Below are 22079 nucleotides of genomic sequence, written 5' to 3'. Positions count from 1 at the left end.
ATAGAGATATGATAGAGTAAGTTAGGGGTTCATTATAAAATACTTAGAACACATTGTTTACTCAAGTGTTACCACTCTCATGCAATAACATTATGTTAGGTAAAATGATATTTTGTAAAAGATGTTTTGCAAGCTGTTCCATATACTCTTTTTAATTTCTTTTTTTTTCATAATTGTCTACCATTTTTTAGTTTCACTACATTTTGGGACTGTTTTTTACTGCTTAACTCTTTGTGTTAGTGGTTTAAGTATTTAAAATTGGAGTTAACTGAAATTGTTTGTAATGAAGGTTCAATCTCATTTCTATTTTCATCGCATTGTGCATGATATGGTTGTTTATTTGATGTTGCTTGGAGGTTTAAAATGGGTTTAAAAAAGCATTTTAGTTAATTTAATTTTTCTTTTTAGTGCTATTTTTTAAAAAAAAAAATTAATGACGAGAATTTAAGTAGATAAAAAACACGTTAAATAACAAATTAGGGAGTGTGTGTAGGGGAAGATATGGCCTAAAGAAATTTAGAAAAAATTCTATACTTAATAAGGAAATTAAACCTTTAAACCTTTTCTCTTCCTCAGATATTGGTGTGTAAAATAAGTAGAGAAAGAATGGCTTAAAACAAGGAATTAAGACGAATTAGGGAGTGCGAATAGGCGTAGATATGGCCTAAAAAGAATAAAAAGGTAACAAGTTGGTTTTGGGTGGTTAATTTGGTGAAGATGTAGAGGGGTATTGGATGGTGGAGTTAAGAAAGTGAATACAGTATTTCAAGAGTTTGTTTGTCCCACGTGGAATGGGAGAACGATTGGGATGGTAAACGCGCACCATAAAACCAGAATTAGAGACATGATCAACTCATACCTTTCTCGGCCTTTTGGCTAAGATCAAGTGTAGTATCTGTTCTTATCAGTTTAATATCTGATACGTGAGTCATTGACTCACATGATATTAAATTAATTTCTATAGGGGGAAGGGCCAACACAATAGCTTGCTATTGGGTCCTTCGAGCGTCGTCCATGCGTTGCACTACAGTAAGAACCCTGGCGCACCCCACCAATTCTAAGTGAAAATTTGGTTCTTTAAGTTAAAACTTATAGAACAGTAAAGTTGGTGAGGGTTTACAGATATCCTCTAGTTCTCATCTGATCTCTAGTAAGCAATTTCTGACTATCTCCAGTGCGTCTGGAACCTCTGAAAAAAATCCGGAGGTCTGATCTTTCCGTACTCACCTCCATATTCTGATATCTACTGTATGTGAGCTCGAGAAGTCAGAATGAAGGAAGCTCAACTGCTGGAGAAAGAAAAAGAGCCGCGGCAATGGGGACTACCACCTCCACACAACAGCTGATTGATTGCCGTGTATTATTACAACCAGTTTAGAAAGCCCTTCACTCAAAAAAATGAAAACATCAACAAGACAAGAAGATTGAATATGAACGCAAGTATATATTTTACATGTGCGTGTGTGTGTTATGTGCAGGTATATATGTATGGTATACCAATAAGATGAAAACAGTAAACCAGTTAGTGAACTTGAAAAGACTCATCGATCCCCTGCACACGGTAAATCATCAAACGTTCTCATCAACATGAAGAAAAATAATTGAATCAAAACCACAGTCTAAACCGTAGTCCACATAGAAACCTTTTTGCAGAGTAAAAAACCAGCGGTTAACATGCGAAATTTAGAAAGCTACATCAGCTGTTCATAGATCGCGTGAGCTAATCTTGGGAATGTTCTCTTCAATCCCATATTGCTTCCTACAAATATCATAATTGCTTTATATACATTGTACTAGTCGGATGCCTGCCTCGGGTTTGGTAACGCGGGCTCGTAACCCAAGTTGGAGTGTCAAGGTGGTTAGAATTTGGTTTGGTTCAGTCCGTTAGTTTCTTTGGAGTGTTCAAACGCTTGACCCGCCCAGCAACGCCTCTCTTCAGTGGAAGGATTCACGGGCCGGTACTCTCCATGCCCAGCCCCGTTTGATGGGCTGTCCTCAATCTAACAACCATTTTATTTAAGAAAAATGGAATTCTAAGTAATGGTTTTTTAATTGTTTTTCAAATTTTAATTTTAAATAAAAATATTATTTAAATATTTACCATCTTTTAAAGTTTACAATAACAAATTTTAATCATAAATAAAAATATTATATAAAATATAAAATATATACATATATTTTATTATGATAATGAATACTGTGCCACAACAAATTAATTGAGTTAGTGATATTTTTTTAAACAAAAATTTATAAATTTTATTAAGTATATATTGAGTTAGTTAGAAAACTACAAGGTCGAGATAAATATATGAGATTCAATTTATAAGAGATTTTATGAAAAATGAATTTGAAGAATATATCTTTCTCTAAAATTTATTGTATACCCATAATATGAGAGCCACTTTCTAAGCATATATATACATTTTTTAAAAGACTCATCCAAAAAATTCTAGAAGAATAAAAGAAAAGGCTTAAAGAAAAAAATGGACTAAAATTTTGATTGAATGAAGAAAAAGTAGCATCAAAACAAAAAATTTGCTTAACCTGATGTTTATTTATGAGAATCGATGCATTTGGGAAGTTCTGAATCTGAGTACCCAATTACATCTAAATTATTAGTTTGTCTATATTTTACAACTCTCTCGTAGTCCACACATGGATTACTCTAATTTCTTCTCGTTATTGATATAAAGAAAGTAATTTCAGTCTTATATGGATATACATAAAGCTTCCAACAACAAAGACATATAAAATATTCATTGTTTATTCTTGCTTAAGATCATTTTTTGGACAATAGTTCAAACTAAACCTATCGTTCTTTGTAGTAGGTGCTATATTTAGTGAACAATTTTTCATTCAGAACTTTATCTAATATAAGTCTCTTGAGACAAGCCGATAATACATGGAGATTTATTTTTATACATCTTAATGTTAATTGACATAAGATAGTATAACTCGTCTTTTTTATATCAAAATCCTTAAAGATGTTATTTCACCATATGTGACACCCTTTTATTATTGGCTAATGTCATCCATATGTAGAATAAGTAAAAAAATATTACTGTAATACTCGAGCCCGGAAAATTTACCCGTGATAAATTTTGTTAATTTAGAGATGTATAAAAATATATATTTTATAAATTAATTTAATGAAATTTTTGTTATATTTGGAAAAAAATAAATTAGGGATGAGAATGAAAATAATTTTGGAAAAAAAAAAGTGAAAATTTGGGTTTCGATGGTGTTATTAAAAGAAAAATCAGAAACTAGATGTCAGAATACAAATAAAAAAATTTTGGCCACGTAAGACCGTCTAGTCAGCAGCCTCAACGAATCAGAGCGCGCCGCGTGGCAAGGCACGCTGACTCGGTACCACGTGAGAGACCATGCTGGCGATTCGCGTGCCTCGCGATCGGACGACCTAGAAGTGATCCCGCGCGCATGGATGGTCCGGATCCATTTCTCCCTTAGGCGCGATCGGACGGTCAAAATCAAACGCAATGAACAATCCAGATTAATTTTTTCTTTAGACGCGATCGAACGGTCGAGATCAAATGTAATGAATGGCCCAGATTAACGGGAGATGAGTACAAATATTTCACATCACACTGAACTCGAACCCTAGCCGCCAGCCTCCCACCGGAGAATAAGGACCAGTCGCTGGAGAAGGGAGTCGACCGTTGACTGCCATCGCACCGGAGCCACCTCTGATCATAAAAAAAGGTAAAAATTCTCCTACTTGCTCATAATTCGATTCCAAGCACCCTTGTGGCCATATCGAAGCAAAACAAACGGCAAATGAGCCAAAAATCGCAGACAAAACCCACAACCTCCTCCGATGAGCCTCTTTCCATTTTCTGTTTTGTGCGATTTTTTCACCATTGTGTTTACTGTTCTGTTTTCTACAGGTTGACCGAAGAAAAAATCTCAGCCGTGAAAGTGAGTCGGCTGAGCCGACGCACTTAGAAAACCCCACCATCGGTAGGTTTCTGTTTTCTAATTTTTTCAGCCAACCGAGTCTCCCTAACATGTTTTTTTGCAGGGATATGTATAAAGTCGGTCGAAAACGGCCAGACTGAGGCAAACCACCACCGGAGCATGGCAGTGTCGCCGTGCTGGAACTCCAAAATCGATCAGAAAGGATTTTTAACATCAATTTTTGATTTTTGAGGTATTTTTAGGTACATGAAGTGTGTTTTAATCTCTGCAGAAAAATTTAGAAAACCTAGGGACTACTAGTAGGCGCAATAAAAAATTCGGTGTTTCGGACACCGATTCAGGTAAGAATCTCTCACCCTATTTCTTGTTATGGAATTGAAACTTAATAATCAATAATATGATATTTTGTTAAATTTAGAAGACTTTAAGAATAATTACAGGTCACTAATGGAGTCGGAATCAGTTAGTTATTTATTTGTCGTATTTAACTGATTATTTAATTTTACAGCTTTAAATACATGATAATATATTGGAATAGTTAAATGATTTAGTTGTGCTTACTTGCATTTATCGCTTGTCTTGCGTGATTTATAGTTGATTTATGAAATTTAAAATTAATATGCAAATGAAAAATTGCTTAGTTATGTGAATTACTGAATGGTTGTCTTATTGGATATCTTGAGAGATGGTGGATGGACTGGGTACATAGAGAACCCTACCGTAGACGTTACCTTATACTGGATGGGGTATCAAGGGATGATATTTTTGGGGCTCATACCGGACGGGGTATAGGGACAACCTGATTCACCCTCATATCGGACGGGGTATTGAGGGATGATATCTTTGACGCTCATACTGGACAGGGTATGGGGACGGCCAGTTAGTTGACAAGTTTAGATATTAGTTTCACGCGTAGTGAGACACTCCTATGGACCCCTAATGATACTATTAAGCAAAATAAAAAGGAAAGTTGTTCTTCTTGCTCACTTGAATATGAGATCATAAAGTTATTTGAATTATTATCTCTATAGGTTGATTTTAGAAATCACTTAACGGTAAGTATACAATAAATATTTTTCCTTATGATAAATGAATTTACTTAAATTAAGAGTTTAATTGATTATTTTTACGATTTTTATCAACTTTGAGTTTCTGTATCAGTGAGTAGTGTGATATTTTTATTGGGATAGTATAGCTCACCTCCTCCCCAATTAACCATTTCAGATCAAGATCCCAATCTTGATCAGTAGGAGGGTTGTGAGTAGGTGTACCCTCGGATCCTATCAAGAGCTTGTGGAGGTTAACCTCCCTACAATATTTATTTACTATTTTCATATGTTATTATGTTTTTTTTATGAACCGTTGTGAAAGAAACATTTCTGTAGCCCTATTGAGCATGCTAATTTATGTGTAAGGAATCTAAACACTAACATTATTATACGCTTCTACATTTAAATTATAATTTTATTTTATCTAAGGTTCCGAGTCTTTACAATTGGTATCAGAACCGCGTTCCTCAGAATTATTCCACACACAAAAACCTAAAGAAACACCAAAAAAATGAATTATCGCTCAATCATTTCTTGTGAAATGCATGTACAAATATATGAGGAGAGGAAGACCCTAAATCGAGCAGTCCGGAAGGGTTCACTTTGAGAGGATGTTGACCACTATTTGAAATGTTAGAGAGACTCATCATTGTCCAGCACGCCCGAGAGAAAAGGAGATAGCTATCTGACCCTCTCCTGCTGCCATAGTTTGAGCCACCCTTGCAGTGGGAGGATCCTAAGTCACCCCGGTATAACCCTGCTCCTCTACAGTACCATCCGATACCACCACAATATAGTCTGATGCCCCCACTACATCACCTGGCACTACCACAGTACAATCATGTGCCTCCACCGTATCATTCAGTACCATCAAAAGGCCATCTGGTCCCTCCCCAGCACAATCCAGTCCCTTTTCCATGAGAGCCAATTCCACCTATGATGGACCCAAGCTACATTGAGAGGTACAAAAGATTAAACTTATCTACTTTTGCATGGGCATCCTCTTTTGAAGATGTTGAGTACTGGTTAGCTGAGACAAAGAAGACTTTCACGACTATTAGGATGATTCCCGAACAGAGAGTTATACTTGCTACCTACATGTTGGTGGGAGAAGCAAGTCACTGGTGGCAGCTCAAACAGGCCACCTTACACGTTCCAGTCACTTGAAAACAGTTCCTGATGGGCTTCAATGCAGAGTACCTCCCAGAGCATCTCCGACATCTGAAGGAAATGGAGTTTGTACACTTAGTCCAGGGTTATATGACTGTGTCAGAGTATACCTAAAAGTTCTTAGAGTTGGGCCGATATTCCTCTGAAAACATGATGGATAAAGGCAGAAACGCAAGGAAGTTCGAGTAGGGCCTCTGTCTTGATATTAGACAACAGTTGTATATGTTCGAGCTCAGTACTTACTCAGCTATTCTGGTCAAGACACAACTAGTGGAGAGGAACCTTCGCATTTTTCCTCCAGTAGTGGGGAACCTCATGCTCCCGACTTCATATTGCAGACCAGCACCCACTGCACATGTTCAACAGAATAAGAGACCTAGGCTAGTGACTCAAGCTCCTCCTCAGATTTCGGTAATAGGACGTGGTAGGACTTTCCAGAGTCTATAATGTATTTGATGTGTCTATACTACGTAAGTACAACATGGACTCCTATCACATCTTGGCCCACGAGCCCTTTTCATTTCAGGAAGATTTGTCTTATGATGAGGTATTGGTGGGCATTGTAGACCGAAAGAGCAGAGTACTCTGTAATTAAAAAATTTTATTCGTTAAGGTCCTATGGCAGAATCACACACAGAGAGAAGTCACATAGGACCTAGAATCAGATTTCAGAGCCCAGTATTCACAACTATTTGATTAAGTGAGAGTGACAAATTTGAGGGATTAAATTTGTTTTAAAGGGTAGAGAGTTGTAATATCCAAGCTCGAAAAATTAGCCCGTGATAAATTTTTTTAATCTAAAGATGTATAAAAAATCTATTTTATAAATTAATTTAATGAAATTTTTGTTATATTTGGGAAAAAATAAATTAGGGATGAGATTAAAAATAATTTTGAGAAAAAGAGATGAAAATTTAAGTTTGGAGGGTATTTTTAAAAGAAAAATCAGAAACTGAAGGTTAGAATGCAAATAAGAAAAATTTGGCCACGTAGGATCACCCAGTCAGCAGCCTCGACGAACCAGAGTGTGCTGCGTGGAAAGGCACATTAACTCAATACCACGCAGAAGGCCATAGTGGCAATCCGCGAACCCTGCGATCAGACGACCCAGAAGCGATCCTGCGCACGTGGACAGTCCAGATCCGTTTTCTCATTAAGCGTGATCGGACGGTCGAGATCAAATATGATGAACGATGCAGATTCATTTTCTTCTTAGGCGCGATCGAACAATCAAGATCAAATACGATGAACGGTCAAGATTAACGCGAGATGAGTATAAATATTTCGCGTCACACTGAACCCGAACCCTAGATGTCAGCCTCCCGTCGGAGAAGAAGAACCAGTCACGAGATAAGGGAGCCAGCCGCCGACCGCCGCCGCACCGGAGCCACCTTTGACCGTAAAAAAATGTACAAATTCTCTTACCTGCTCAAAATGTTATTTGAGATCAAAATGTTATTTGAGTTATTTTTATGATTTTTACGAACATTCAGTTTCTATATCGGTGAGTAGTGTGATATTTTTATTGAGCTAGTGTAGTTCACTCCTTTATCTATTAACTATTTCAGATCAAGAAGGTTGAGATCCAGATCTTGATCAGTAGGAGGGCTATGAGTAGGTGTCCCCCCAGATCCTATCAAGAGCTAGTGGATGTTAACCTCCCTACAATATTTATTTACTATTTTCATATATTACTACGTTCTTTTTTTATGAACCGCTGTGAAAGAGACATTTCTGTAGTCCTATTGAACATATTAATTTATGTGTAAGGAATGTAAACTCTAACGTTATTATACATTTCCATATTTAAATTACAATTTTATTTTATCCAAGGTTCCAGGTCTTTATAATTACTTCATTAACCTTCGGGTATAGACATCGATTCACTTTGTTACATATGAAACTAAATGAAAAAAATGATATTTTTTTTAAGTTTCAAGTTTATGCTAATATATAAGAGTTCTTCTTTCCTCTTTGGGCTCTAATGTTTCTCAATGCTCTTAAGTTATTTTCAATAGTCGAAGTCATGCTTCCATATTAATATTCAAATTAGTCTCCGTTTTTTTCTTTTAAATATGATAAATATCGAAATTGATTATCTTAATATCATAAGTTAACTGTCAATCGATAATTTTTTTAAAAGTAAAAAATTTTTGTTTTTGTTGTCCGTTTCAATCGTAAGTTGTATGCTTTCTAAATTTAGGCTTTTTTGTTTTTAAATTTATTAATTTAATTTTTATTTATAATTCCTTTTTTTCATACATATATATATATTCTCTTCGACATTTTGTAATTATATAATTAATTTCTAATGCACAATATTGTTTTTTTTTAATACATTTTGTATAATCACAAAAGTAATTAAAACCATATTTGGTTATGTTCAATTCTTTTTATTTTTTATTACAAATAGAAAAATGTGAAATAAATTTGCATTTATTTATTTATTTTTTAGCATTCTAAATTTGTTTTTGCGTGGGGACAAATAATAATAATAATAATAATAATAAAGAAAAACATATGGACAAGTTGCTCCCTACATATAATAGAGCCACCTAAAAGCATTATTGAATCCCTAGCTTTTTTAAAAAAAAAAAATAATAATAAAAAATAATAAATAATAAATAAATTTTTAGAGATATCATCTAAAAATTTCTGTATTAAAGTTTAATTAAATAAAAAATTTATATTTATGGAATTGACATTTCAGAAAAAAGTCTATAAACTTTAACAGATATTTTCTAATGGCAAATAATTTTTCTGGTTTCTGAACCAAAAAAAAAAGAAGAAGCTAAAGTTAAAAGATTCTTTAACTTTAAACCCCTATTAAGTACATAATTAATTTAAGTTTATATTTAATTGAATTAAATTAAATTTTCATTCACCAAATTTAGCATATACAGTAAAATAAATGTTAGGAATTATTATTATTATTATGGCTACCAGACGTTTGTGATAATTGGAAGATTGGGTTGTCACGGGATGAGAGAGAGAGAGAGAGAGAGAGGGAGGGAGAAGTTGTATGTAAATGGCGGATAAAACGAGAACTGTCTAAACCTTGTTACCTCAACCTACTTCTCCGCCTTCTTCATCCAACTCTCTCATATTCCTTCTTCTCCTTCCTCTCTCTTGCCTTTCTAACCTTCTTTGCTCCACCAATGGCCTCTGGAAATTACTCACTTCACTTCTCCACAACTAATAGCCTCACCGTCTTCCACGCCACTCATCATCTCTTCTCAGCTTCTTTTCTCAGAAATTCATTTCCCTGGCCTTCTAAACGATTCACTAATCTCGACAAAACCAGGTATACATTCTGCTTTCTCTTCTCATCGTCTCCTTTTCGCTTCGCTTTCACTTCTTTTTGCTGTTTATTTGATAATGCTGTGACTTTCCTTTAAATAAATGATGAAATCGAGAGTATTCTCTCTTGTAACTCTTTCGTGCTTTTGTTAGGTTTTACAGCAAATCGCTTTTGTCTTTTTCTTTTTTTTTTTCTTTTTAGGTTGCTTAGCGTTTGCTGATGTTTTGCTTATCCCTGAAATCAAGTGGGAGATGAATCTTGTTGAGGACCGTCATGATTAATTTTGTTATATGTATATACACACATTTAAAATCATGAACATGTGCTCTTTCTTTTTGTTTTATCTTGAGGTTAGATTGTCTCTGTGGATATTATACTGTTGCAGAATCATTAATCGCAATTTTGTTTTCATATCTCATCATTTTATGAGCTTCACTTATTATAATTGGTTATTTTCTTTGTGTTATTAACACAACCTGATCTGTATTGAAGTCTAATTTTTAGTGTTTTTCTATCGATGCTTTTTTCTGCTTTGGTCATTGGTGTATAACCAGAAGGCCATTCATAACGATACGAACAAATTTCTTACGACTTCGTTTATTTCATTTCTCTTTCAATTCTTATTTATAGCTTTTATATTTGAATCACCTCCACTCCAACACGTGGCTTTTTGTCAGATTGACAATTTCAACTACTAGAATTGTTCATGGACGGTTATCAGCGACAGCTCTTGAGGTATATAATGGTTCTAATTCATTAGATTGGATGTTATACATGCTATTTTGCTAAAATTCCTGTTTTCTTTTGGATTTTTGCTTGGAAGGACGGAAATCAAAGTGAGACTGATACAATTCCCACTCCCAAAGTTATAATTGATCAAGACTCTGACCCAGATGCAACAGTGGTGGAAGTAACCTTTGGAGATCGCCTTGGAGCTCTACTTGATACGGTATTAAGCAATCCAATAAACCTGTTTAAATAATCCGTCTTTTACAACTAACATAATCCTCGATTATAAGGAAGACTAAGCTTTCAGCTTTGAGTTTTTGGGATTACTTTTGCCTCCTCGTTTTAAGCCAATTCAGTATTGTGATCTATCAGTAAATGGACTGCAGATGAATGCCCTCAAAAATCTAGGCCTGAATGTTGTTAAAGCAAATGTGTATCTGGATTCTTCAGGCAAGCACAACAAGTTTGCCATTACAAAAGCGTATGTTATAAACTTTAAAAATTTCTTTCAATGTCATCCTTTCAAGACTTTGTTTCCACATGCATTATTTCCACTTGCATTTTCAGCATGTGCTGGGAATTTTGCCAACCTTTTCCGATAAGCAGTTGACACATATAGTTTTGTTTGCCTCTGCCCTGCCTCTAATATTAGCCATTATTAGTCTTTGAAAATTCTTTTAGAAGACAAATGAATGAGATAAAAAAGATTTCATATTCAGCCTTTTTATTTATTCAGAGATGAACTGAAATATACTTATCTTGTTTCCCAAGGTACGGATTTAGGAGAGAATTGTGAATGCTTGAATTACATTGTAGTTGCATCTAACACTTAGAGAAATAGACAGATGTTCCTGATGATCAAAACTCAGTGTCAGATAAATCATTCTACTTCAGATTAAGGGAGCAGAAGAGGGTGGATATTTAACATTGAATTCTAGATCAGTTCTCTTTGTACCAAAGAGGTCTGACTGAGTCTATGTTGGAGCTTTTTTTGCAGTGATACCGGTAGAAAGGTAGACGAACCAGAGCTGCTTGAAGCGATTCGATTAACAATTATAAACAATCTGCTTCAGTATCATCCAGTAAGCACCATTTTCTGTAATCACCTGGTGGAGCTCCTCATGTTGTACTTTCCTATCCTTCTATGTTTATGAATGTGAATTTGTTGTCAGGAATCAAGTGCCCAGCTGGCAATGGGAGCAGCATTTGGTGTTGTGCCACCAACAAATCAGGTCTTTGTTCTGATGCTACTTCATGTTTAAGATATGAGGGGTTTCATTCTAGATTTCCTTTTTTCTTTATTTGAGGGTAAGAGTCCCCCTTTTTTTTCTCTTCGTAGTATTACATTTAGTCTATGGAACTTGAAGCAGTTAGAAGAAGGCTGTGATGGTTCAAATAGAATAATGCCATCATGTATTCTTTTCTTTTGATAAACTGTTCCTTGGCCAAGTTGTGTCGACTATATGGGAATTCCCTGTTTCTCTTAATTACTAGGTGGAGCATTATAATCCACATCAAAATTTATGCCGGATTCGCTTTATTAAATTCCTCAGGTGGATGTGGACATTGCAACACACATAAATGTTTATGAAGATGGCCCTGAAAGAAGGTAACACATAATGCAGTGTTTGTTTTTGACAAATGCATTATGTGGTCTTTATCCATCATGTTACGGTCCATTGTTCCTTTCTCAAATGGCATAATTTCTATTAATAGTTCTTGTACATTTACATGCCTCAATAGAATGAAGCTGGCAATTATAGCTTTTGCTTTCCAAATACTGTTGATTATATTTATAGCATTATTCTGTTTATGGGTAATTGCGGTCCTGAATAGGATTGGGTTTTTTCTATTTATACATTTTATACTGGTATCTGCAGCTTACTATATGTGGAAACAGCTGATCGCCCTGGATTGCTGGTAGATCTTGTAAAAATTATAACTGACATTAACATTGATGTTGAATCAGGAGAATTTGACACTGAGGTAATCCATTTGAGCATTCCCTTGCTTCTTGGTTATAGTTTTGAACAAGAATATTGACTGTCCTCTCTCTCTCTCTCTCTCTCTCTCCATTTCATATTTGGTTGTTGGATACCAAAGGGATTGTTGGCTAAGGCAAAATTTCACGTCAGCTACAAGGGTAAAGCCATCATCAAGCCCCTCCAACAGGTGAATACGTTATTTCCAGAAATTACATATCATTACTTGTCTAACAGATGTTTAGTTGTAGCAACTTTTCTTACGTTGCAAGATTTTTCTTCTGCTTTTAGTAGAAAGAAAGTGAGATAAAAATATCAAATTTACTCTAATAAAACAAACAATACGGTAAGAAATTGTGTTTCCAATTTGAAAAACAATTCATTTTACCGAAAAAATTAGAGATAAAAAGAGAATATACTTGATAAGAAAATTAGCAAAAAATGATGGTAAAAGAAATACAAATAACATTTGTTTTGGATAAGTATGGGAGTAGAGAAATTGATCTCTGAAATTGTGATAGTAATATGGTTTCTTGAATGAATAAATATGACAGGTTCTTGCTAATAGTTTACGATATTTCTTGAGGCGTCCAACGACAGAGGAGGCCAGTTTTTAAGCCATTCTAGAAGCTGAGCTGAGCAGTCTCCGTTACATATATGAATTCTTAATTTTTTTTTTTCTTATTTTGGATCCTGCTGGGGATCGTAGAATTTTACCACAGCCAAAATATTTTTGCCAATAAACTTGTATTTCATTCCCATTGTAAAGTAATCACAAGTTGTTTAGTTTGCTGTTTATAAAAACAATTAAATAATTATTCCTGAATTACTTAATTTGATTTAGTGCCATATAAGATTAGAATGACTATAATATTATTCTTTAGTATAAACTTGTATTTCATTCTCATTGTAAAGTAATAACGAGTTATTTGGTTCGCTAGTTAATAATACTAATGAAAATGTTTTGCTAGGAATGGAATTGAACTAGTCGGAATTATCATTTGGCTCACACTTAGGAAGAGGCAATTATATATATATATATATATATTATATTTGATTTAGTACTACTATATAATATTTTATATACATATAACATTATAAATTTACTTAAAATTTTCAAATAATATTATAAAATTTGTTATTTCTCTAGAAAATAATAATTAAAAACAATTGAAATTCAGGAAAAAACTATCATACGGTGCGGTAAATGAATCAAATTAATACAATAATTATTTTATAAATTTAATTTTAAAATTATTTATGGTTATTTTAATACCTGTCTGGAATATTTAAAATATATTTTATAATTAATAATATTTAATATCTATACCTATAATATATATATATTTAAGGTTTATTTTTAACAGTGAAAAAATTAAATCTATAATAAGAATTATGAAATAAATTAACATTCGTTTGTCATATTATCACTTAGTGTTAAATACTAACTATTTTTTTATATTCTGATTAAAGAAAACTATTTTTTTTATATGTATTTAATGTTATTTTATTAAATTAGTAAACTGCGCATGTTAAATTTGTAGTGATACTGATCAATATTAGAAATAAATAAATATAAGTATCGAATAGGCCTAGGGTTGAAGAAAGTTATCTACTCCAAAAAACAATCCTCTTGATGGAGAACCTTTCAAGTATCGAAACACATGAAAAGCTGTATTCCAGTGAAGCTGTGTTGGTTTATGCATAAACTGACTAAGTTGTTGGACTGCATAACTAATATATGGACGAGCAAGATTAAGATACAACAGCCTGCCAAACAATCTCCTATATTGCTTAGGGTCAGAAAATTCAAGGCCAACTTCTGTGCATTTAAAAGTCTTTGAAAGAGGAGCGGGAGCAGGCTTACAGCCTAATAATCCAATATCTTGAAGGATGTCCAGAATGTACTTGCGTTGACTGAGGAAAGTACCTAAAACAAAATGAGTTATCTCCACCCTAAGAAAGTAACGAGTATGATCTAGATCTTTGATTGTAATTTTAGAATGTAGAAAATGTTTGACTGCTAAAATTTAATATTCATGAGTGCCAGTAACCAACACATCATCTACATAAACGAGGAGAGTCAAGAATGAAGAAGAAGCAGACTTGATGAACAAACAATGATCATGAGGAGACTGATTAAAACCATAATGCTGTAATTGAGAACTGAATTCAACATTCCATTGTCGTGATGCTTGTTTAACTCTAAAAAGGGACTTGACAGGTTGTGCTTTAGTGTATCCTTCAGGAGGAGTCATATAGACTTCCCCATGTATAAAACAATGTAGAAACGCGGTTATTAATGTCCAACTGATCCAATGGCTATGATTTGGCAGTAGCAATGACAAGAAATAACCTAACAGTAACAAGCTTAGTAACCGGTGAAAAACTATCAAAGTAATCCACACCATGAACTTGATTGTAGCCTTTCGCCATGAGGCGTGCCTTATAGCGATCAACAGTGCCATATGATTTGAGTTTAAGCTTGTATACCCATTTAGAACCAATTGGTTTCTTCCCTATTGAAAGTGTAGTTAAATCCCATGTATGGTTTTAACTCCTGTTGCATGGCTAACATCCAATCTGTTTGAGTGTTAACCTGCTTATAAGAAGTAGGTTCCTTGACAGAAAATATGTTAGACAAGAAAGCCATACATGAATTTGATATTTGTGTGTTATGTTGATAAGGGTAAGTGAGTAGAGTATGTGCCGAACTCGTAGATGAAAAAGACTGATCAACTTATTTAGTCGTAGTAACATTATATGCATTAAAATGAGAAGCATGAGAAACATAATCAGATAACCATGCAGGTGGTTTCTTAGGCCTAATACTGTGTTGTAATAGTTAGACTGCTGGACACTGAGAAAGAACTGGAGAGGTTGAAGGATCATAAGTATTGAATGGTATGAAAGAAGAATATGCGGTAATCACTCCAGGAGAAAGAATTTCAGTGTATTGAGATAAATCACTTGGCTTAGGTAACACAGATTCTGAATGATTAACAGGTAAAACATTTTGGAATAGAAAAGTTGTTTCATGGAATATAACATCTCTGGACCTAAAGATGATGTTATTATTTAAATCATAAACTTTGTAGGCCTTTTGACCTACACTAAAACCAAGAAAAATGCAGCGAAAAGCTCTAGGGACAAATTTATCTTTGTGAGAAAAAGTGTTAGTAACAAAGCAAAGGGAACCAAAGATTCTGAGATCATAGTAATTTGGCAATTCACCATAAAGCATTTCAAATTGTGTTTTCCAATTAGTAATCTATTGATGATTTGTGTTGTCATTAAGATCGAATCACCCCAAAATTTTAATGGCAAGTTGGACTAAAACATCAATAATCTAGCAACATAAAAAAGGTGTCTACGTCTCCTCTCAATCACATCATCTGTTGAGGAGTATAGCTACAAGAATGTTGATGAATAATACCGAACTGTTGAAACAATAAAATGACTGTATTATTGATAAACTCAGTTCCATTATTAGTCATAACCATTTTAACATAGGTTTGAAATTGTGTTTTGATCATGAAGAAAAATTGCTGAAGAAAAGTGAGTCTGAAACTAATTTTGGAGTAAAAAAGTCCAAATGACTTTGTTATAATCATCCACAATAGTTAAAACATAATAGACACTAGTAAGAGATACAACGTTGTATGGCCCCCAAAGATCTATATGTAATAATTCAAAAGCTTGTTTCGTTGTAATTTTGCTAGTAGGAAAAACCAATCTGGTTTGTTTTGATAAAGGATAAATGTCACAAACTTCAATAAAACATGAATGTTTGGGAATTATACCAAAAATATGTTGAAAAATATTAATTGAAGCATGCCCCAATCTTTTATGCCAAAGAGAAAAAGATGATTCTGTCACATTGCATGAATAATGCGGCTCAATACATTTAGAAATTGGAAACGTAAAACTAGAAGACTTTGAATATGCAGAAATTTTCTCAACAGGGAAGCAAGATTTGTCTAAAATGTATAAACATCCTATGACTTTCCTAATTGCCAGTATTTCTTCATTTTGCAAGTCCTGCAAAACAAAAGAGTCAAAATGAAAAATGAAACCAAAGTTAACATCATTGGCTAGGCAATTTAACAAAAAGTAAATTATACTTAAAATCCAGTAAGTGTAAGACATTTTACATGGTTAATTTGGGGCTCAAAAACACTGAACCAGTGTGTTTAACAAACTTGACAGTGTTATCAAGTAAATAAACAGGGGTAGGTTGATTGATAGATTTACATTGAGTCAAAAAAAGTTATCAGTGCATATATGGCTTGAGGCTCCAATATCAACTATCCAGGAATTGTTTCCTATAAAACAAGCAGCATTCATAGCAAAAATGTAAAATCGAACCCTCGAAGTCATAAAGATGAGCAAAATTGACTTGATTTGAGTTTACCTGTTGCTTTCCCTTCATAAGCTTACTGACCTCTCTTTGCCCCAAATTAATCAAGACTGTGTTCCATTTAGAGTCTTTTTGTACTTCATCACGAGTTTGTACTTGAAGAAGAGCATCAGTACAGTTAGCCATCTGTTTGGTATTCCCTTTCCTATCATTTTATTCTTTGTACCACTATAGATAACCATGTAGTTTGAAATAAGTTTCTCTAGTATGGTCATCTCTCCCACAATGTATGCAGCCTCCTACAAGTTTAAAACATGTATCTCTGATATGCCCATCTTTTCCATAATGATTACAATGTCTATCTACTTTCTGATTCATGTTTTTCTTATAAGAACCTTTTATATTACCATCTCTTTTATTCAAAGAATTTTTAGCAAGCATAACTGTATTTTCCATCACATCAATGAACGAAAAATATACCTCTATGTTTTTCAACTCTGAAAACAATGCAATAAGCCGTATTAATACTGGGAAAAGGCTCCATCATCAAGATCTGGTTTCTAATTTGATCCTAAGGGTCATTTAGTCCCATTAGAAACTGCACAATCCTATTAAACGAATTCGTATCAGCTACTGACTTCCCTGCACCACAAACACATTCTGGAAAAGGCATCAAACAATTTAGTTCATCCCATAGTTTTCTAAAGTTTAGTATAATATTATAGAGAAATTTCCTTCAGTAATAAAAGTGATTTCCCTCTGCAATTGATATAATATAGGACATTCACAAAAATGAGTTACCATTTCATCTCATAACTCTTGTGAACTACTGGTGTAAAAAAAAAAGCATCAACAATCTCTTTGGATATAGAATTCAATATCCAAGAGGTAACCATACAATCAGCCCTTACTTATCTTTCATATTCAGTGGAATTTTCACTAGGGTTCGTGCATTTTCCATTAATAAACCCCAATTTCACTATTGCACCTAAGGCAATTTTCATGGATCTACTCCATGAAAGAAAATTGTTCCCAGTAGGTGGGAAGAAACTAAGATCATACCTGGATGATTTAATGCTTGTAAAAACAAAGGATCATCATTTTGATTCACTCTCGTTGTTAGTGATTGAATAGTTTGTGACTCTGCAACATCTTATGTTACTTCAACCATGAAGAAAATCAAGAAGAAAAATAATACCACAAATAGAACCAATATCCTTTGATCAATGCTCTAAATCAACACTAGAAAGAAATAAATCTAAGTAGAGTAAGAACAAAATTAAAAGAAATTCACTATATATTTTTCTTAATTATAAATATGAGGATGTAGGTTTATATACAAGAAGAAGTAGCCAGCTAGCGAGCTATCACTAGCACAAACAAAATACTTTCTAACAAATTATGCAAAAAAAAATAGAAAAGAAACTGAAAACTAACTACTGTACAACTATCATAATGCACGAGCTAAACACAACGAAAATGAAATAATAAATATAATCTACCGATAACCATGATAATAAAATAACCAGTCTTTCATAATTAATAACTACTGCAATAATTGTACTACTCAGACATATTTTTATATAATAGAACTTATACTAATTCTCTGCAAACTTTACTGCACAGCAAGAATTGTAGTATTGACAAATAATTTTATGACCTATGGACCATTTCTCATATATTAGCATAATAATTATATGGTATTATAATTTCCTATTTATTACACAAACAATTATGGTATTTTGATTAGTTTCTCATTTATCATTTAATTTCTTATTAATTTTTTTTTTTTAAGAAAAGAACTTTAACCGATCAATGATGTATAGATAGAAGATTTTAATGGAAGAACTGAAGCAATATGATTAGAAGACTCTTTCAAACAAACAACTTAATCAATTATCCAAAAGTTTTCTTATTACAAAATCTGAAAAGAGAAGTAAAAATAAAAGAGTAAAAGTACACAAAAAAAATCCTAATATCCTAAAAAAACCCAAAAAAAAGAAGAATCCATATTTTGATATAATTATAAAAGCTTGGAAGGCATAGGTTTAGAGTGGAGGGTTCTTCGATGGGAGCTAAGCTCTATTTAATTTGCATTTGGTTTGTTCTGACGTGAGTTTTGAGTCATCACATGCGAAGTAATTTTTTTTATGCTTATGTAATACTCGGACCCGAAAAGCGACCCGAGATAAATTTTTTTTATGAAATTATTTAATTAAAATAATTAATTAATTTATTTTAGTTTTATTTTATTGAATTTTTGAGAAAAAATGAATTGGGGAAGAGATTAAAAATAATTTTGAAAACAACATGTGAAAATTTGAGTTCGGGAGTATTTTTAAAAGAAAAATTAGAAATAGGGGGTCAAAGTGCCAAAAAAAAATTTAGCCATGCGGAATAGCCCAGTCAGTAGCCACGACGAAGCGGAGCACACCGCATGCTAAAATACGCTGACATCGGCATCACGCGGGAGGCCACGTGGGCGATCTACGTGTCCAACGATCCGACGGCCCAGATTCGATGCCGCGTGCGTGAACGACTCAGATTCATCATTCTCTAAGTGCGATTGGATAAACAAGATCAATCGCGATGAATGGTTCAGATTCGTTTCCTCCTTAGGCGCGATCAAACGTGTAAGATCAATCGTGATGAACGACCCAGATCTAAGTAGGATGGATATGTGTAAAATTGGCCGGAAAAAGTTTTGGACACTAATTTCAGATTTTTTGGGTACTCTTAAGCACGTGACAAGTATTTTGAATTTCGTAAGAAAAATTTAAAAAATTTGGTACCTGGTAGGAGGCGTAGTAGACAACACGACGTTTTGAAATATCGATCTAAGTAAGAATCCCTCATCCTATTCTCCGTTACAGTAAATTGAGGCTTAATGACGTATAATTTTGTATTTTTGTAAAAATTTTAAAAATCTTAAAAATAATTAAAGGTCACTAGTGGAGCCAGAATCGGTTAGTTCATATTTTGATTTCTTGTTTATTTTTTTGTACTGTCATACTTGCTTGTTATCGTATTGTACATATTTTTAATTTATAGTTTCAATGGTCTTATCGATTTATCTGGTTTATTTGTTTATCTGGTTAATTGATCCCTTGTTATGATAAGCTATATTATCATCTGCATAAATATTGTCTAATTGATCTGTAAATATAATATGAGATATTGGTATGTGTTGATTAGTTGTTTTACTTGATGAGAATCTTTATGTGAAAAACTTATTGGGTACACATAGAAAGGGCAGACGAGCCCGGTATATAAGGAGCCCTACCGTGAACCTCACTTCAGTCGGACAGGACTGAAAAGTCCCATACCGAAAAAGTCTGGGAGATATGGTTTACCCTCGTACTAGACGGGGTATCGAAGGGATGGAATATTTGGCGCCCATTACCAAACGGGGTATGAGGACGGTCGGTTAATTGTTAAAATTAGATATTAAGTTCACGAATAAATGAGATATCTCTATGGACCCTCAGAGGTACCAGTAAGCAAGTAAGAAAGAAAATCTGTCGTCTCTTATTCTCTTATATGTGAAAATGAAAAGTTGTAACACCCAAAAAATTTCTTTTCATTTTTATTATTATTATATTATATTATTTTATTTTATTTTAATTTATTCTATATAAATATAATTTAGTGTGAATAGAATTTAATTTAATTTAGTGGAAATAATAATAATAATAATAAAAAGGGCTAAAAATTATTTAGGAATTTAATTAAAAACAATTTTGGAGAAAAAGGGGTGAAAATTTGGGTTATAGGAGTATTTTTGAAAGAAAAATCAGAAAAAGGGCGCCAAAACGTAATTTAGAAAAGTTGTGCCACGCCAACTGCCCGGTCAGCAACCCCGGCCAACCAGGACACACCAGGTGGCAGAGACGATGACGCGGGAGGCGACGCAGGAGGGAGCCACGTGGGTGATTCGCATGCATTCGATCGAACGGTTGAGATCCGTTCTCGTGTGCACGGACGGCCCAGATAAAAAATACGCACGGACGGTCCAGATCGCATCGCGTACGGACGGTCTAGATTGAATCGCACACAGACGATCCAGATTGAATCACGATGAACGGTCCAGATTCAAAAGCGTATGGGTATAAATAACCTCATCCGCACCCAAACCCTAACCCTAGTCGTTAGAGCCCCTCGCCGGATAAGACAGCCTAACTGTCGGGGAACCGACCGCGACCGTACTGAAGCAATTTTCGACCGCCGAACGAGGTAAAAATTCTACCCTTTGCTTAGAATTTGATTCTAAACCCACCTATGGCCAAATCGAAGCGAAAGCACCGGCCAATTTATCGAAAAACGCCGCCGCAGGGTGTCTCAATTTTTGCCTCCGATGATGCCCTTCCCGATTCCCGTTCGATGTGATTTTTCCACCATTGTGATCACCGTTTCCTCATCTACAGGTTAACCGGAGCAAAACACCCAACCGCGACATGAGCTGGAGGAGCCGCTACACCAGAAAGCCCCTCTGACAGTAAGGTTCAGTTTTTCATATTTTTTTGTCCCATCGAGGGCCCTAAGTGTGTTTTCTCACAGGAACCGATGTAAGTTTGGCTGAGTTCAGCTAAAAACGGCAGAAAACAGCCAACCCAAGGCGGATCGCCGTCGCTAGAGCACGGCGGAGCCGCCGTGCCGGAATTTTAAAATTGGCTGAGTAGGCCCTGAGTATGATTTTTGGGTTATTTGGAACATGTGTAGGTACCGTTAGCACATTTCAGTTCCCGAAAAAAATTCAAGGAACCTAGAGACCGCTTGTAGGTGCAATGAAAATCTAGTTTTCGGCGTCAAATCAAGTAAGGACCCCTCACCCTATTTTCTATCATGGAATTGAAGTTTGAATAAATGATGATACTGTATTTTGTACAAATTAAATAGATATGCATAATTAATTACAGTTGCTAATGGAGCCCGAACCGGACATTATTCTCTGTCGATTTATGTTTGATTTACTTTACAGTTTAAATGCATTATGGTATCTGGTTTATCTATTCTATGATTTTAAATGCATGTATCACTGCCTATTTCACTACTGTTTGATTTTGGGAATCTAAGATATGCTTGCTTTGTTGGATGCACGTTACTTATTTATGTATTTATGTTTGAGTTGGTAACGAAGACTAGGGACAAATAGGAATGGGATGTGATTTGATAAATGGATAAGATGACAGCCTCACTAGATATCCTGGGAGATGGTAGACGGACCGGGTTTATAGGAAACCCTACTGTGAATGTTGTCTTATACCGAACGGGGTATGGAGACTTGGTCATTTGGCGCTCATACCGGACGGGGTATGAGAATGATCCGCTTCACCCTCATACCGGACGGGGTATTAAGGTTTATTATTTTGACGCTCATACTGGAAAATGTATGGGGACGACCCTGGAATTAAGATTGTTAAGGAAAATGGTTCACGTGTAGCGGAGACCCCTATAGATCCCCCTGGATACTAGTAGGCTGGTGAAAATAAAAAACGGTAATAATAAGTTATTGTTAATGAATACGAATTTATGATATGTTTTATGTTACT

General features: G+C 34.4%; 1 protein-coding gene and 1 non-coding gene across 2 annotated transcripts; both read left to right on the top strand.

Annotated features, from left to right (window-relative positions):
* Positions 1 to 855: 855 nt before the first annotated feature.
* LOC148265808 (U2 spliceosomal RNA) lies at positions 856 to 1052 on the top strand. Its single transcript, XR_015820832.1, has one exon. It is a non-coding gene; the product is annotated as a U2 spliceosomal RNA (small nuclear RNA).
* An 8062-nt stretch (positions 1053 to 9114) lies between these two features.
* On the top strand, positions 9115 to 13004 carry ACR11 (uridylyltransferase-like protein). The gene is made up of 10 exons (XM_022040265.2): positions 9115 to 9462; positions 10137 to 10194; positions 10283 to 10408; positions 10575 to 10669; positions 11186 to 11270; positions 11361 to 11420; positions 11742 to 11797; positions 12069 to 12174; positions 12292 to 12360; positions 12725 to 13004. Exons 1-10 carry the CDS (start codon positions 9317 to 9319, stop codon positions 12785 to 12787), a joined length of 864 nt encoding a protein of 287 aa, XP_021895957.1. The 5' UTR covers positions 9115 to 9316; the 3' UTR covers positions 12788 to 13004.
* The last annotated feature ends 9075 nt before the right edge of the window (positions 13005 to 22079 follow it).

The sequence above is a fragment of the Carica papaya genome, chromosome 5, assembly GCF_054855325.1.
Source record: "Carica papaya isolate Zhongbai chromosome 5, ASM5485532v1, whole genome shotgun sequence".
NCBI classification, from domain to species: domain Eukaryota; kingdom Viridiplantae; phylum Streptophyta; class Magnoliopsida; order Brassicales; family Caricaceae; genus Carica; species Carica papaya.
This window is presented reverse-complemented; position numbering and strand designations above follow the sequence as displayed.

Coding starts and splice junctions, on each gene's coding strand:
- ACR11 (XM_022040265.2), top strand. CDS start 9,317: ATGGCCTCTGGAAATTACTCACTTCACTTCTCCACAACTAATAGCCTC. Junction 10,195..10,282: donor TATCAGCGACAGCTCTTGAG/GTATATAATGGT, acceptor TTTGCTTGGAAG/GACGGAAATCAAAGTGAGAC. Junction 11,421..11,741: donor TTGTGCCACCAACAAATCAG/GTCTTTGTTCTG, acceptor TAAATTCCTCAG/GTGGATGTGGACATTGCAAC.